General features: G+C 40.6%; 1 protein-coding gene across 1 annotated transcript in view; it reads left to right on the top strand.

Moving 5' to 3' along the window:
- The window catches only part of ric1 (RIC1 homolog, RAB6A GEF complex partner 1), a 209,619-nt gene that overhangs the window by 75,684 nt on the left and 117,681 nt on the right, over positions 1-16,254 (top strand). The window contains exon 3 of the mRNA XM_060839091.1: positions 13,911-13,990. Coding sequence (XP_060695074.1) covers positions 13,911-13,990 — 80 coding nt within the window. The remainder of the gene's footprint in view (positions 1-13,910; positions 13,991-16,254) is intronic.

Below are 16,254 nucleotides of genomic sequence, written 5' to 3'. Positions count from 1 at the left end.
TAGAGTAAAATCTCTGGAATGCCACATTAATCTTTTTAAGAATCACGTTAGGTTCCCAGACCCTTCCCTAATCACTGTAATGACTTGTGGGGCACTCCTTTTTCTGGTGAAGTACCCTAAGTATTTGCCTGGCTTGTCACCATGCTGATATAGTCTTTACTTTGCAAAAGCCAGCTCCTTCTTTGCCATCTGCATGAGTAGGGAATTCAATGCAGACCACAGCACCGTAATCCTCTATAGTTTGACCAACGCGGGTCTGTCAAAGTAGGCCTTCTCGACTGCCTTCAACCATGCTTCAAGGCAATGTTGTTGCTCATCCTTCTGCCGATTCCTACTGGTGGGATATGAAATAAGTAACCCTCTAGCATAGACTTTGGCGTTTCCCAGAGGACGGATGAGCTACCAACTGAGCCGAAGTTGATGTCTGGGAATGCCCAAAATACTCCATAAAGTTATTTTCCTTGAGGATAAAGAGATCCATTCATGAGTACATCAAATCCACTGTAATGTCCCTAATCTTAACCATATGGTACACTGGAGCATGATCAGAGATGGTAATATTACCACTTGTACAAGATGCCACCAAATCCAGAGTTACCGCAGGGGTCAGAAAAAAAATCAATCCTAGTGTGACATCTATGCGGATTGGAGAAAAACATAAAATTCCTACCTGTAGCATGGAGACGTCTCCAGACATCCACCAACCCTAACTCCCCACATAGACCCACTAACTGTTTACTTTATACAGAGGGTATTGAGGAACCTTTGGGCAACCTGTCTACTGTGGGATCCATGAGACCGTTAAAATCTCCCCCTCTAATGATGTGCTGGGACTCGAGATCTATCAGTTTGGAAAAAGCATCTACCAAAAATTTGAGGGGATGAGCTGGAGGGCAATAAACATTCAAAACATCATATTCTTCCCCATTTCTCAAGGCTTTAAGAATTACAAACCTCCCGTATCTCTTTAACACACTCTAAAACAACTTAAATGGGAGATTCTTCCTAACCAGTATAACTACTCTCCTCCTTCTCATATTAAATTGTGAAAAATAAACTTGGTCAAAGCCATTCTGCTGTAATTTCAGATGCTGCTTGTCATCCAAGTGTGTCTCCTGTAACAAAGCAATATCCACCTTCTCCTTTCTAAGACTCAGGAGTACCTCCTTCCTCTTAACTGGTGAGTGACTTCCCTTGATATGTCAGATACACCATTTAATCAGGTCATTAGCCATAACCTTCTGCAATAACATTTAAATTCCAGAGAGGAGGAACCTGAAACACAAATTGCTGTGCCTTCGTGTCACAAGATCCACCAAATATAAAAACTACATAAACTAGAACCACTACATTTAACAAACCTACAAAACTATTGGAAATTAAAAACAACAAAAACCAAAAAACAAACCAACATATAAAGCACCAACAGTGCTGAGTAGGGGAACTCACTCCCTGCCCAGAGAGGGCAACTACTCATCCCATACTGTCCATAGATGAAAGGCACCTAACCATCCCAGCCACCTTCACTTCTCCCAGCTAAAATCGCACCGCAACTACAAGTAGAAAAGAGTAAACATCCCATTGAATACCAATATGAATAAAAAAAACTTTTTTTAAAAAAACATGTTAATAAATACCCCACCTATCCTATGGTGTATCCTAACTTAGAAACTGAAAATGTACATCTCAACCATTGCCAAACATAGTTTAAACCAAATTATTATCAATTGAGGAAAAACAAGGAAGATAAAGCTCCAACCAGACTTCCTCCATTTCTTTTACAAAATGATAAAGACATACCCAAACAACACTATTTATACATACTGAAATAGTTCAAATTCTCCGATGTGTCAAAGCGATGTATGGATCCATCTAAGGTGATCAGAAGCACTTCCAGAAACCTCGGAATACTCCCTTTGTCTTGATACCCTCAAGGTTTTCGTTTCTGGATCACCGCCGCTGAGAAGTCAGGAAAGAACATGATCTTAGAGCCCTTGTAAATTAGGGCCTTCGGATCCTTCCCCTGAACTCTCGAAGCCTCCATGACTTTCTCCTTATCCCGGTAATGATGGAACTGCACCAGGAGAGGATGAGGACACTGACCCAGACCTGATCTCCATGCTGTGATCCAGTGAGCTCCCTCTATCTTCAATCCTCTCATGCCAGCCTCCAAGTCGAGGAATTTCGGCAGCCAGAACTCAACAAATTCCACAGGCCACTCACTTTCCTTACCCTCAGGCAGACCCAATGATCTGAATCCTTTTTCTCTTGCCGATGTTCTCAAGATCATCTGCTTAGTCCCGCAAATTACGGACCTGCATCTCCAGGGCTAGGATCCTCTCCTTGAATGAACTGGTATCAGCTTTCACCACTGTGACTCTGTGCTCCACCTCATTCGTCCTCTTCTCCAGGTCTCCCAGCTGTTGCTCATACTTCTGCAGCATGAGAGAGATTGGAGTCCGCTTCTCTTCAATCTGTTTCCCCATCATCTCTCAGGGTTTCATGAGCTCGTTCACCAGGGCCTGGAAAGTAATCGACTTAAAGGATCCTGCAGGCCGAACTGCAGACCTGACCGCGGATGCTACTCCTCCCTTTTTCGGCATCTCTGGTTGGTTGGAAATGCAGGTAAGTTAAGTTTTAGAGGTTTCTTGGGTCTCCACAATCTTTCCGGAGTCCCAAGATATTGCATTATCGGGTTGGGCGAGTTAAAAGTTTTGTCCCACTTTGTGATACAGAGCTCTGCAGTGCAATCTTCTTAGATTGCCGCCATCTTGGTTCCCAGTAATGGAATTTTAGTATATGTAAGAACTGTGTATAAAAGAGATAATGTAAGAACTATATTTTGGGATTCTGTTGCCGCCTCAAACTTTTCCTACTTGGGATTGCTGAATAAAGGAGGCTATTTTTGCCACTCACCGATTTCGGTTGTTATTTGAACATGGTCTCACAATGGTCAAGTTTGAGACAGCTCTCCCAACATTGACTTCAATCCCAGCAGTGAAGACTTTCAAGATTGATTGGGCAGTCTGATTTTCCCTTGTCTTCTGATTCGATTGCAGCTGAGGTGTCTGTCCAAATTTATTTTGTTCCTTTTTAATAGTTTTGCAATTAAATGATTTGCTAGATCACTTCAGAGGGCAATTAAGTTTTGGCTGGAGTTGCATATAAGCCATTTTAGTTAACAACAACAGGGTTTAAGAAAATTACTTCATGATGATCCCATGGGTTGTTCTTCATTACTTTATGGTACTGTATATTTTCAAACTTTAAAAAAAAACGTTAATTCAACTCTTACTTAATGTCTGAAGGACTTGGCTAAAAATTGAAGTCCAGGCCTCTGATATTCTGAATGAGTTGCAGTCAAATGATATCATAATTTGTTATATTTGCATGCGAAATTGGAAGCTAAACCAGAAGAGACCAAGAGGATCCCAATAATCTTTCAACTGTGATGTCAGATGCTTTTCAAATGAGTGGACAATCATGATATAGCACTTCTAGCCATCCATTTACAGTATTTAATGTTTTAGTCTTGTAGTCTCGTTTGTTAAACATTAATCCTGTGCCTGTGTACTTGTTTGAAGCGCTTTATATGAATGGCAGTCAAAAATCTGTTTGCTCCCTCTTGTTTTTGCTTTGTGTGGTGATTTCACTTTTGCTCCAGCAAAAATATAGATTAGATTAGATTACTTACAGTGTGGAAACAGGCCCTTCAGCCCAACAAGTCCACACCGACCCGCCGAAGCGCAACCCACCCATACCCCTACATATACCCCTTACCTAACACTACGGGCAATTTAGCATGGCCAATTCACCTGACCCGCACATCTTTGGACTGTGGGAGGAAACCGGAGCACCCGGAGGAAACCCACGCAGACACGGGGAAAACGTGCAAACTCCACACAGTCAGTCGCCTGAGGCAGGAATCGAACCCAGGTCCCTGGCGCTGTGAGGCAGCAGTGCTAACCACTGTGCCACCGTGCCACCCCAGTTTAGTGACTGAAATCTTACATTTTCTGCATGATTTGTGAAGATTGCATCACACCTGAGAAACCTGAGCAGAATTATAAGCAATTTTGGTGAAGGTGTAAAATCATCAAGAAAGTGAAGTAGATTAATTGAATTGGTAAAAATACACAAGGGGATTTCAATTGCAACAAATGAAGATGTCCACTTTAGGTTTACAAAGGATAGACTACAGTAATTTCTAAATGGTGAAAAGTAGAAAAAGTGGAAATTTGAGACTCAGTGCCCAGATACATAAATAATTTTCAATGCCAGGATCATGTACAGATAACATCTTCGAGGAGAAAGTGAGGTCTGCAGATGCTGGAGTATCAGAGCTGAAAAGTGTTGCTGGAAAAATGCAGCAGGTCAGGCAGCATCCAAGGAACAGGAAAGTCGATGTTTCGAGCATAAGCCCTTCATCAGGAATGAGGAAAGTGTGTCAAGCAGGCTAAGATAAAAGGTAGGGAGGAGGGACTTGGGGGAGGGGCAATGGAGATGTGATAGGTGGAAGGAGGTCAAGGTGAGGGTGATAAGCCGGAGTGGGGTGGGGGTGGAGAGGTCAGGAAGAAGAACTCAGCACCGCCTTCCTAACCTGCAATCTTCTTCCTGACCTCTCCGCCCCCACCCCACTCCGGCTTATCACCCTCACCTTGACCTCTTTCCACCTATCACATCTCCATCGCCCCTCCTCCCTACCTTTTATCTTAGCCTGCTGGACACACTTTCCTCATTCCTGATAAAGGGTTTATGCCCGAAACGTCGAATTTTCTGTTCCTTGGATGCTGCCTGACCTGTTGCGCTTTTCCAGCAACACATTTGCAGCTCATGTACAAATAACAGTCAAATGGGCAGATGAAGCGCTGATCTTTCTGTATTAAAGATTTGAATGCAAGATAATCTAAGTATTTGTACATTTATACAAAGCCCTGGTTATACCCACACCTGAAGTACAGTTCTGAGTGAAACATCCTGGGTAGAATAAGGGGTAACATAGACTCCCGAACCACTGGAAATGGTTTCTCTCTAAAGTCATGAAAATAGTCCAAAATTAGAGTTGGACCTTTCTCAGGGTAATATTATCAAATGTTTCTACACTCAAAGAATGTCAGAAGTTAGAACTGTTCTGCAATTGATAACTGATGCAAGGTCAATTGTTAATTTTAGAATTGAGATTGATAGTTTATCAAAAGTATTATGGGTTAAGAGACTAGTACATTGCTTCTGTTACTTTTTTAGAAAGTTGTCACCGAGTGTTTAATTATCTTTGCAGCAGGAGATTTATTTGGAGCCTGGTTAGTTTTTACCAGGTCATCTTCCCCACTATTTTTCTTTCCTTTGTAAGGCAAAGCTAACCACTTTCAAAGGCTGTTAACTTAGAAATGCAGTGTTAATGTTTCAAGTTTAATAAGACCGAAGAGCCCCTTTCTCAAAAGATGTTGCCAGACCTGTTTAACTGCTACAGTGTTTTTTTTAATATTTCAGATCTCAAACACCTGCAGTACTTTGCTTTAACTTAGTAATGTGCTTATATCACTACAGTGTAGAAAATAGAAACAGGAGAAGGCCAGTTGGCCCACTCTGCCATTCAGTTAGATCATGGCTAATCTATCTCAATGCTATTGTCCTATATTATTCCTACTTCTGTTGATTTCTTCCATATCTAGAAAACTGTTGATCTCTATTGAACACAGTGATTGACCTCTTCAGCCCTTGACACAGAGTTCCAAACTTTATTGCCATTTGAAGAAATTCCTCCTTATCTCAGTTCTGATGACCTACCCCTTATTCTGACACCAGGCCATGTTTCTAGACCTTCTAGCTGTTGAAACCTTCAGTGCTATTAATTTCTCACATACTGTTTTGTTTTACTGATAATTTATTTCATTTTCTTGTCTCTCTAATCCCTTGGTGTTTTCACATTTCTGGGAGTTTTGTATCTTGTGGGACCTTTCCAAGTTTGAAGAGGGGGGAGTTCATCGGCATCATTAAAATGTCATGAACAGGTACAGAAAATAAGCCGGCGAATGACAAAAATGGCAAAAAAAGAAAGTGCTGGCCTTGAAGTAGAGTATTACAATGCAAGGTGACAGATGTTTCGCAATAACTATGTAAAGTCATGGTTATATCACACTGAGAAAATAGGAAGTAGTTCTGAGTACTGCACCATTGGGAAAGTATATTGATCTTGGAAATGTTATTGTGCCTATACCAGAATGCTCCGAAAAAAGAAAAATGTGGATGCTAGGTTTCAGAAATAAAAACAAAACCTGTTCAACAATATTATAGCATCAGTAGAGAAGGAAACAATATGAATATTTCATTTCTTTGACTTGTCATCAGAATGATACTTGAATTTAAAATAAATTATGAAGGAAGTAGAACACAAGAGCCTATTATCAGATATCTCAGTAGATACTAGGAATCAACTCAAATTGGGTTAAGACTCAAGACTTGAAAGGTCAGGGATAAACGTATAATAAACTGAAATGAAGTATTTGCTGGAAACCATTGCTGCTGGAGGTGGAGCATTACTTTGGCACTATTTTGCACTTAATTTTAGTTCACTCCTCCTTGCCCCATGAACTGTACACAGTCAGGACTTCAGAATGGGTTTGTGCATCCTGGCACAGCTATTTCCTTTAATTGGCAGTGCATTTTCTGGGCTGCACTGAAGGATAAACTGAAAGTATTTTAGATAGGAATACAGGTAGTTCTGCTATAAAGCCGTAATTGCATTGCCGCATGATGCTGTGTTGTAGAAAATCGTGCAACAGAAATAGTGAGGCCTATGGGAAAAATAGGGGTAGGGGCGAACCACCAAAAAAAACCCCAGTAAAAATCAAAGCAAAAATACTGTACAGTGCAAGTCATCAGAATCTTCAACTGATTACTCTCAATTGGCATCTATACCTACTGGCTGCACTGCATTCTAGCCAGTCTTCTGATCCCATCCAAAAGTAACACTGCATAAGTCAGATCCCAGAATGAAACCTGCCTTGATAAACCAAGGGCTGAATCTTAATTTCTTTGGTTAAGTGTCGTTTTGTCAAGTTTTTCAGAGGGTTTCATATTGTGATGCTTGGCATAATCTGTCACTTTATTTTACAAAATCTGCTTGATTTATTAACTACCCCATCCTTTGGTGCCCCTTCACGAGAAAGCGTGTGAGCCAACCAATTACGTGATGCTGACGTGGAGTCTAGTCCTCTGTGAACTGTGATACCTAGTGCCAGGGTGAGAATTGTGTAACAGCGAATGAGTTCATTTCACTGAAAAAAGTCAGCAATTTGCAAATCGTGTTGCAGACAATTCGTGTTTAATAAATGTGTGTTTTGGGAGAACTACCTATAATCTCTACTGTCTGGAACTGGCACTTGACTGAAAGTTTAGAAATGCGCTTTCAAACCACACTCAAAATACATGTGAACAAAACAAATCAAGTATCACCAAAATTAAGTGGAAAATTCTTTGAGGGCAAAAATTGGAGAAAGCTCACCCGTGTAAATTGAATGGGAGGAAATGGTGAGGAATGTTTCCACTCATAGGTTGGTCTCCCATGATTGGTGCTGGTGGGTTCACTGATAGGGAGTGAAAAAACCTGAGTGAGCAGCGTGCACCTTATGTTAATGTACTAGCAATAAGGGAGTTTTCTTGGATTGTCTGCTCGAAGTGCTGGGAACTAAGGAGTGGTGTGAAGATCTGGAAACCTGAAACCTCTTTGCTGAAGTCAGAAAGGAGGAGCTTTTGAGGTAAGAGGAGAAGAGCTGAGATCTGCTTTTCTGCAAGGTAGCCAACTGTCTGCTTGTTTCTTGGGAGTCAGGAGGGAGAAAAGAAGAAGCTGCATAGTTGTGGGAGAGAAGAGAGAGGAACGTTGCGAGGTGGTGGGAAAATTCAAGGAGGCTGAGGTAGGGTATGCAGTAGCAGACAAGGAAACCAAGGAGGCTGCAAGGTGAGTGAGAGAGTAGGAAACTGCAAAGAAGAGAGAACTGTCTCTAATCTGTTCACAAAGGAGCATCAGGCACAGACAGACTTGGGCAAACTTAAAATTTCTGAAGTAATTAATTATTTGCAAATAGTATCTGTAAGGCTACATACCTTCGGGAGTTATTCTATGAGGAAACGTGCTGGTTACAATTACAAAGTGCCCTGTCCGTTGTTAAATTTATATCTGAGATGCAGTAAAAAGTGTGTTTTCATCCAAAATAACTGACACCACATCCACCCACCAAAAGGATCCTTGAGGGCATAGCTAATGTGATTCCATTGTAAAATTAATATATTTTAAACAGGCAGTTATTACACTTTTTACTGTATCTCAGATATAAATTTAATTAAGCACACAGCATTCATTGCAGTTGCATCATCTACATGTTCATTTCTCCCCCCATAGAAGAATTCTGTTTAGTTTTAAACTATGTTAATTTGCAAATAATTCATCACCTCGGTGATTTGAAGGTTTTTAAAAAAGTTTACTCAGTGTTTCAGCCTCCTCTTAGCAAATAATTGTGGAAGCTGTCTACCAGTCATATTCTGTTGTTTGGTACTGAATGTCACAATTAATTATCAGGATATTAAATAAGAAACATTAAACCCCTGGATAGCTGACAAACAGCCTTGACTGATAAATTGTTAAATTAATATCTTTTTGTTAGCTGTGTTTTGATGCCTCCCAATTCCATCAGGGAAGATGACAACCTGGTAGTATTATCGCTGGACTGTTAATTCATAGACCCAGACAATGTTCTGAGGATCTAGGTTTGAATTCTGCCATGCAGATGGTGGAATTTGAATTCAGTAAAAATCTGGGTGGTCTAATGTAACCATTGCTGATTGTCAGAGAAACTTACCTGCTTCAACAATGTCCTTCAGGGAAGGAAACCATGATCTTTACCTAGCCTGGCCTACTTGTGACTCCAGACTCAAGTGACTGTTAAATGATCTCTGGGCAGTTAGGGGTTGGCAATAAATGCTGGCCAGCCAATGTCTACATCCAATGAATTAAAAAAAGAGCAGAACAACATGTTAAGTTGCAACAAAAGTTTTTTTTAAATGGCAATGCATCCTGAAACACTAACCTAATGACCTGCTTTTGGCAGTAGTAACATAGGAGCAGCTGTAGGCTATTCAGCCCATTAAGTTTGGCCTGTCATTCGAGACCATAGCTGATCATTTATCTCTATGTTAAGTTCTCACCGCATCTCTATGTGCCTTAATGTCATCTGTATTTAAAAATCTATCAATTTCAGTTTTGAACCTGTTCAGTGGTTGAAATTTTCTACCCCAGAGCTCTCTGGATGTGAAACGATTCCCCACTCACCTGAAGAAATTCCTGTTAATCTCAGGCTAGGGGAATGCCATTTATGTCCCCTGGAGTACAGCCACGGGAAACATCCTATAGATGTTACACCCTGTAAGAATTTTGTAAATTTCAATAATACCACCTCTCATTCTCAAAATGCAGACCTAGGTTTTCCCAATTTCTTCTCCATTAAAGAATATATTTTTTGCACGGCTTAATTGGGTGAACCTCTAAACTACTTCTATGGCAAGTGCATCTTCCATTTAATAAGATGATCAATTCTGTACATTATATCATATGTGAGGTCTCACTAGAGTTCTGAGTAACTGCAGCAAAGCATCTATCTCTTTGGTACTCAAATCCCCTTGAACTGAATACTATAATAGCATTTTTGTTCTAATTGTTCACTACACTCGCATCTTAACTTCTCGTAATCTGTGGACAAGGACACTCTGATCCTTTTGGGCAATTGCACTTACCAAACTTTCACCACTTAAGTTTTAAGTAGGATTATCCATTCCCTTTGAATCTTCAGTTCTGATTTTAATCCCTTTCATACGTGAGCTACTTCCTTCTTCTCAATACCAGACGATTTGCAATTAAGTTGCACTCAGTTTTATCTGGTATAGGCTAGTGTACTGAAAATATAACCATCAATTTCTGATTCTCTGACCGTCACGCACAGTAAGGATATCTTTTACACATAGGTAAAAGAATAGAAGGAATAAAAGTCAACATCTGATTAAGAACTACTGCTTTCGCAGCGAAAACCTTCACTTCTTAATGAAGGTCTCACTCCTTTTTTGTGTAATTTATTCAAACAATGTGATTTTCACCTTAGACTGTTCACACTTGCCTTGTTATTGCATTCATAGACTGGGTCTCCCTGGTGCAAATGAGAAGCAACCTCTGAGTAGGAGGTTCAGCGAGCAGTTACGAAAATAAGTGCTAGTGATGAAGGATTCACCGGTGGAGCCTTTAGTGGAGGACTTTGTGCTAAGGCTAGGTTAAGAAGCCATCTTGTCCAAGGCTGGATTTAGGATGAATTTGCATTCAAGGCACAGTTCCCATTGAGGGGGGGACATGGAGAGATGTTTTAAACCTGTCGACAATGGCATGCACACCTAACTAGAAGGCAGAGAAAAGTTAAATTGCTGGCGTAAAGTGAATTATGTATAAAAATATGCAGAATTTTTAGTTTCTTAGAAAATATGTAGTGGAATCTATTGCAATGATCCAATTAACAATTCACTGTCAACTGTTAAATTAAATCTGAGATGCAGCAGATTGGGTTGCCCTGTAATTACCTGACTAAATTATTGCAGCTTTGCGCATGTGCAATGGAGTCACTTTCACTCTGACCTCTCTAGTCTGTCCAAGATATTTTTAGGGTAATGCCTTTTTTCTTTGTGCAGAAGGCTGTGTCGGTTACTTTGAAGCCGTCTTCATGGGTACGGACCTTGGCTATCAGTTTCTGCTTGGCAGTTCTGCCTTGTTGTGTATTTCAAAGACCACTTTGGAAACGTTTAGCCGAAGATCAGAGGCTGAATGCAGTTGACCGCTGAAGTGCCTCCCACCTGGGAGAGAGCAGTCCTGTCTGACGATTGTTGTGCGGTGTCCATTCATCCGTTGTTGTAGTGTTGCATGGTCTCACTAATATACCATACATCCTTGCCTACTGTGTATGACATTGACAACATTGGCCAAGTCACATAAGTATCTGTCATGTCCATGGTGGGTGGTGTTCCCACATGTGATGGTAGTGTCCATGTCTATGATCTGACATGTCCTACAGAGGTTGCCATGGCAGGATTGTATGGTGTTGTGGTTGATACTGTCCTGAAGGCTGGGTAGTTTGCTGTGAATGATGGTCTGTTTAAGGTTTGTTCGTTGTTTGAAGATGAGAAGTGGAGGCATTGGGATGATCTTGACAAGATGCTCATCGTCATCAACATGTTAAAGGCTGCGAAGAACATAGCGTTGACTGTCCACTCTGGGGAAGTACAGGATGGCAAAGGGTACTCTACCAGGCATATCCTGTGTCTGTCGTCTGAGGAGGTTGTTGCAATTTTTTGCTGTGGCACATCAGAACTGGCAATCAATGAATTGGACATTATATCCTGTTCTTATGAGGGCATCCTTCAAAACCTTTAAGTGTACATCATGTTCCTCATCTGAGCAGATCCTGCATATGCCAGATACCATCCTACAATTCATCCGCTTCATTCTTGCCCACAGCGTCTTCACTTTTGGCAACCAGTTCTTCATCCAGACACTCACAACAGCCGTGGGGGCCAAATTTGCATCCTAATTTGCCAACATTTCCATGCACAAGTTCGAACAAGACTTCTTTGCTACGCAGGTCCTCCAACCAGTGCATTTCACCAGATACATCAGCGTTTTCTTCCTTTGGACTCATGGCGAGCAATCACTGAAATGACTACAAAGCAATATCAACAAGTTTTAGCTCATCATAAGACTTACCATGGACTACTTTTCGGAATCGGTCCTTTTGTTTCACACATACATCAAGGATGACGCCTCAGTACCTCAATCGACTGCAAGCCCATGGATAACCTCTCAATGCTGCACTTCTTTAGCTTCCACCTTAAACATATCAAAGAAGCCATTTTGACAGACACACCCTAAGCATACACAGAACCTGCTCAGCTGAGGAGGAACACGATGGACATCTAAAGACTTTAAAAGGCACCTTCATAACAATGGGATACAATGCTCAACTCATTGATCGCCAGTTCTGACGTGCCACAGTGAAAAACCACAACAACCTCCTCAGAAGACAGACACAGGATGCAACAGATAGACTTTGTCGCCCAGAACTTCCATGGAGAGGGGAGGCTTCGCCATGTCCTTTGCAGCCATCAGCATGTAATCATCAATGAAGATCAGCATCTTGCTATGTTCACTCCCATGCCTCCACTTCTTGCCTTCAAACAACCACCAAATCTTAGACCATCATTTATAGAAAACTACCCAGCCTTCAGAACAAAATCAACCACAACACCTTGCAACCCTGCCATGGTAACCTCTGCAAGATGTCAGATTATCGACATGAATACTTGCATCATTGGTACACGGCCGATACACATGTTTCGATCTATGTTGTACACTACAGGCAAGGATGCCCCAAGGCATGGTATATGGCAAGGCCATGTAGACACCATGACAACGGATGAATGTACACAGCTCAACAATCGCCGGACAGGAATGTACCCTCACAGTTGGGGAATACTTCAGTAGTCAAGGCCATTCAGCCTCCGATCCTCGGCTAAGTGTCCTCCAAGGCGGCTTTTGAAATGCACAACTGTGCAGAATCACCAGGCAGATATTAATAGCCAAGTTCCATACCCATGAAGACAGCTTCAACCCTGATCTTGGGTTCATGTCGCGCTACATGTGACCCCACCACATTTCTGTATCTGGAAAATGTTTCTTACTGTCCTGTTTTAACACCATCACCTTGATAAATTATGATCTCCCTATTTTAATTAGTTTGTATAGTTTTGAATGATATATTACTTTGGTTAAACCTTTTATGTGCGACTCTTGTACTATCATATTATTCCATTCATTTGGTTTGTCTTCAGCATCACTTTATTTTTAATTTTTTTGTTATTACCTCTATGCCTCATTTAATCACATTATAAATCATCCCTTCACATGTTATTCAGCTGTTGACACTTTCCTCATTCCGTCTGACACTTGATCACCTGCAGAGACTTATTATTTGACTTTCAAATCACACTATTTGTCTGATCTTTTGATCTCTCAGCTGATAAATTCTGTGTCTATGTTCTTCTCTCTCACTTCATCTGACGAAGGGGCTATACTCCGAAAGCTTGCAGTTTCAAATAAACCTGTTGGACTATAACCTGGTGTCATGTGACTTCAGACTTAATTGTTTTGTTGGCATTGTCATCAATATTATTAATGGTTATCAAATTCTAATGTGAGAGTCCAAATACACTCGTCAACACAAATGTAGATTGTGTCACTACATGATTAGATCACCTAATTAATGAGTTGGTGATAAATAAAAAGGATCCCTGAAGATAATCTCAAAAGTACCCTGTGAAAGTACTATCAAACCTCTCTCACATTTCAAGTGCAACCCTTTGACAATTTTACAGAGCGTTATCTCTGCACATTAATGCATCTGTTACTTTGTTTTACTGCTCTGTAAGAATTATAACCTTGTGAATGGGGTCTTTTTCCTTGTTCTTTTCAACATTAGTGATATTGTAAAGAGAGCAAATCCAGTTTGCATATCTAGAAATGCCTTTTAAATGTAAAAGTCGAACCTATTATCAATTGTCAAAAAGCTTCAAGCACAGCTAGTAGTTGCTGATGCACGGTTGTTATAACGATAATTTTAAAGAACTCAATATATTAAATGTCAGTAGAAGATAATTGTAAAACCTGAATAAATAAATTTGCATAAGGACATGGCTAATTTTGTTGACTGATTTTCACTCTTCACGTTGAAATTTGTTGTATCATTGCAAAAAGCTTCCATTCTACTGGGAAAAATGACTACGTGAGTGAAGTTTTTATTAAGTATTTTGATTTCTATTTCTTTCAGACTGCAAATGGATACATCTTACTCTTTGACATTGTGTGCTCAGGACAAGAGAAATGCTTATATGAACCAGTATATCCCAGGTAAGTTTTAACTTTTAATTTTGAAATGGGCATGGAATTCCTTTGATACTGATCTTTGGTGCAGGATTATCTGTGAGTTTAACACTACCAGCTAATCTCAGTTTACTTGCAGAAAAGTATGGAGAGTTGTTTTGCAAAGATTTTCAGCTTCCACAAACACTTTCTCTTTCCGCTTCACCCATAAAGTTATTGCTACATTACAGCATACAAACAGAACAATCAATACTTCAAGCCAGTGTAGGTGGTATTCTTAACAAGCCATTTAGTTTAATGCAATTCTGGAGAGCAAGTTGCAGTATCCTATATTGTGTTGGTTGAGCAGATTGGAGCTGCTTTTCAGTATATCCTTCTTGCTGTGAAATCAAACAAATAGTAAAGACCTCATTTTTGACGATAATTTGGAGCCATTGTGGAAGTTATCAAGCTAGGCATAAATGTGTATTTCAAGTTCTAAGAATGGATGGAAGTGGAATTATTCCAATTTTGCTGTGAGTGGTTCTGCCTGGTCAGTAGATGCAGTATGTCACCTCTCAGGTAGGACCACATGACAGGTTGCAGAACGAAATGATACTACTAAATATGATTTTGATGAAGGAAGGGGAAGGCATGGTGGTTAAATTTGCATATGGTGCAAAAATAGTTAGTATTGCGAAATTGACATGAGTGTGTGGACAGCTATAGATAGGTTGAGTGAGCAAAAATCTGGCCAATGAGGGAATGTGGAAAATATATCATAATTCAGTTTGGTTGCAAGAATTAAAGTAGAATGTTACTTGAACAAAAACTGACAAGATACAGAGGAATTAAGGTGTGCAAGTGCATAAATTGCAAGTTAGCAGGCAGGTACAGCAAGTAATAAAAAAGACTAATGGAGTGCTCTCGTTTATTACAAAAGGACCTTGACATAACTGAAGCAGTACATCCTTACTTTTATGGAGAATTAGTGAGTCTACATCTTGAGTATGGTATGGTCAATTTTTAAGGAATGATGTAAATATGTTAGAGGAGGTTTGCGAGATTGATACCTGAAATGAGGGATTGTCTTGTACAGAAAGATTAAACTGATTGGACTCATTTGCAGTAGAGTTTAGGAAGTGAGCGGTGAATTGGTCTTTTAAAAATCTGGGAAAGCTGGATGTAGAAAGGATGTCTTCTCTTGTGTGTGAGTCCAGAACTAAAGGGTTAACCTTTCTGAACAGAGGTGAGGAGAATTCTTTTCTGAGGATATGAACATTTGTAGCGCTCTAAGACGGTAATTGAGATAGGGTCAAGCTGGAGCTGGATGGATGGTTAGGGATTTGAAGGTTATTGGGTTTGGATGAGAATGTGGAATTTGAAGCCTAAATAGGCCAGTCATGATCGTTTCTTTAGATTAGATCCCCTACAGTGTGGAAACAGGACCTTTTGGCCCAACTAGTCCACACCGACCCTACGAAGAGTAACCCACCCAGACCCATTTCCCTCTGACGAATGCACCTAACACTATGAGCAATTTAGCATGGCCAATTCACCCAACCTGCACATCTTTGGATGGTGGGAGAAAACCGGAGCACCCGGAGGAAATCCACGCAGAAACAGGGCGAATGTGCAAACTCCACACAGTTATCGCCCGAGGCTGGAACCGAACCTGGGACCCTAGTGCTGTGAGGCAGCAGTGCTAACCACTGAGCCACCGTGTCACCCCTTTAAAGGGCTTTTGGACTATAAGCTGGTGTTCTGTGATTTTCACATTGTACACCTCAGTCTCACATCCAAATCTTGGCAATGACCGTGTTGAAACTGAGTGGGGGCTGGCAACTGTGTTAAATGCAAAGAGGCCCCAGTGAGATTAGAACTCACGACCTCTGGTTTACAAGAGCAGTGCTCTAATCGCTGAGTTATGGGGCCTGGCTATTTTGTTAATGGCAGAGCAGATTTCAAGTGCCAAATCACCACCTTCACCTCCCAGTTGGTATGTTTGTGGGTCTCATTAGCTTTATGCAGCAGATCCAAATTCCTATAAAACTAATCAACGATCTTTGATTTAGACCCATATAAGGCCTACTCTCCTATGTTTAAATTTGCATTCTCAGCAAACCCTTGTGTGAGGCCTCTCTCCACATCTTGCATTCACCTGGTTTGACCAGGGCTGAGTTTTCTGTTCTGTTTTTATTCCCTAACTTATCACCTTGCATTAAATTTCATCTTTCATCAAATATATTTTCTACAAGATTGTACCTCAAAGAAATAATAAAGATTATACCACAATTTTTCACTTTGTGGAT

This window comes from Hemiscyllium ocellatum, chromosome 2, assembly GCF_020745735.1.
Source record: "Hemiscyllium ocellatum isolate sHemOce1 chromosome 2, sHemOce1.pat.X.cur, whole genome shotgun sequence".
In the NCBI taxonomy this organism is placed as follows: domain Eukaryota; kingdom Metazoa; phylum Chordata; class Chondrichthyes; order Orectolobiformes; family Hemiscylliidae; genus Hemiscyllium; species Hemiscyllium ocellatum.
The sequence above is the reverse complement of the archived record's forward strand: the minus strand, read 5'-3'. Positions and strand labels throughout refer to the sequence as shown.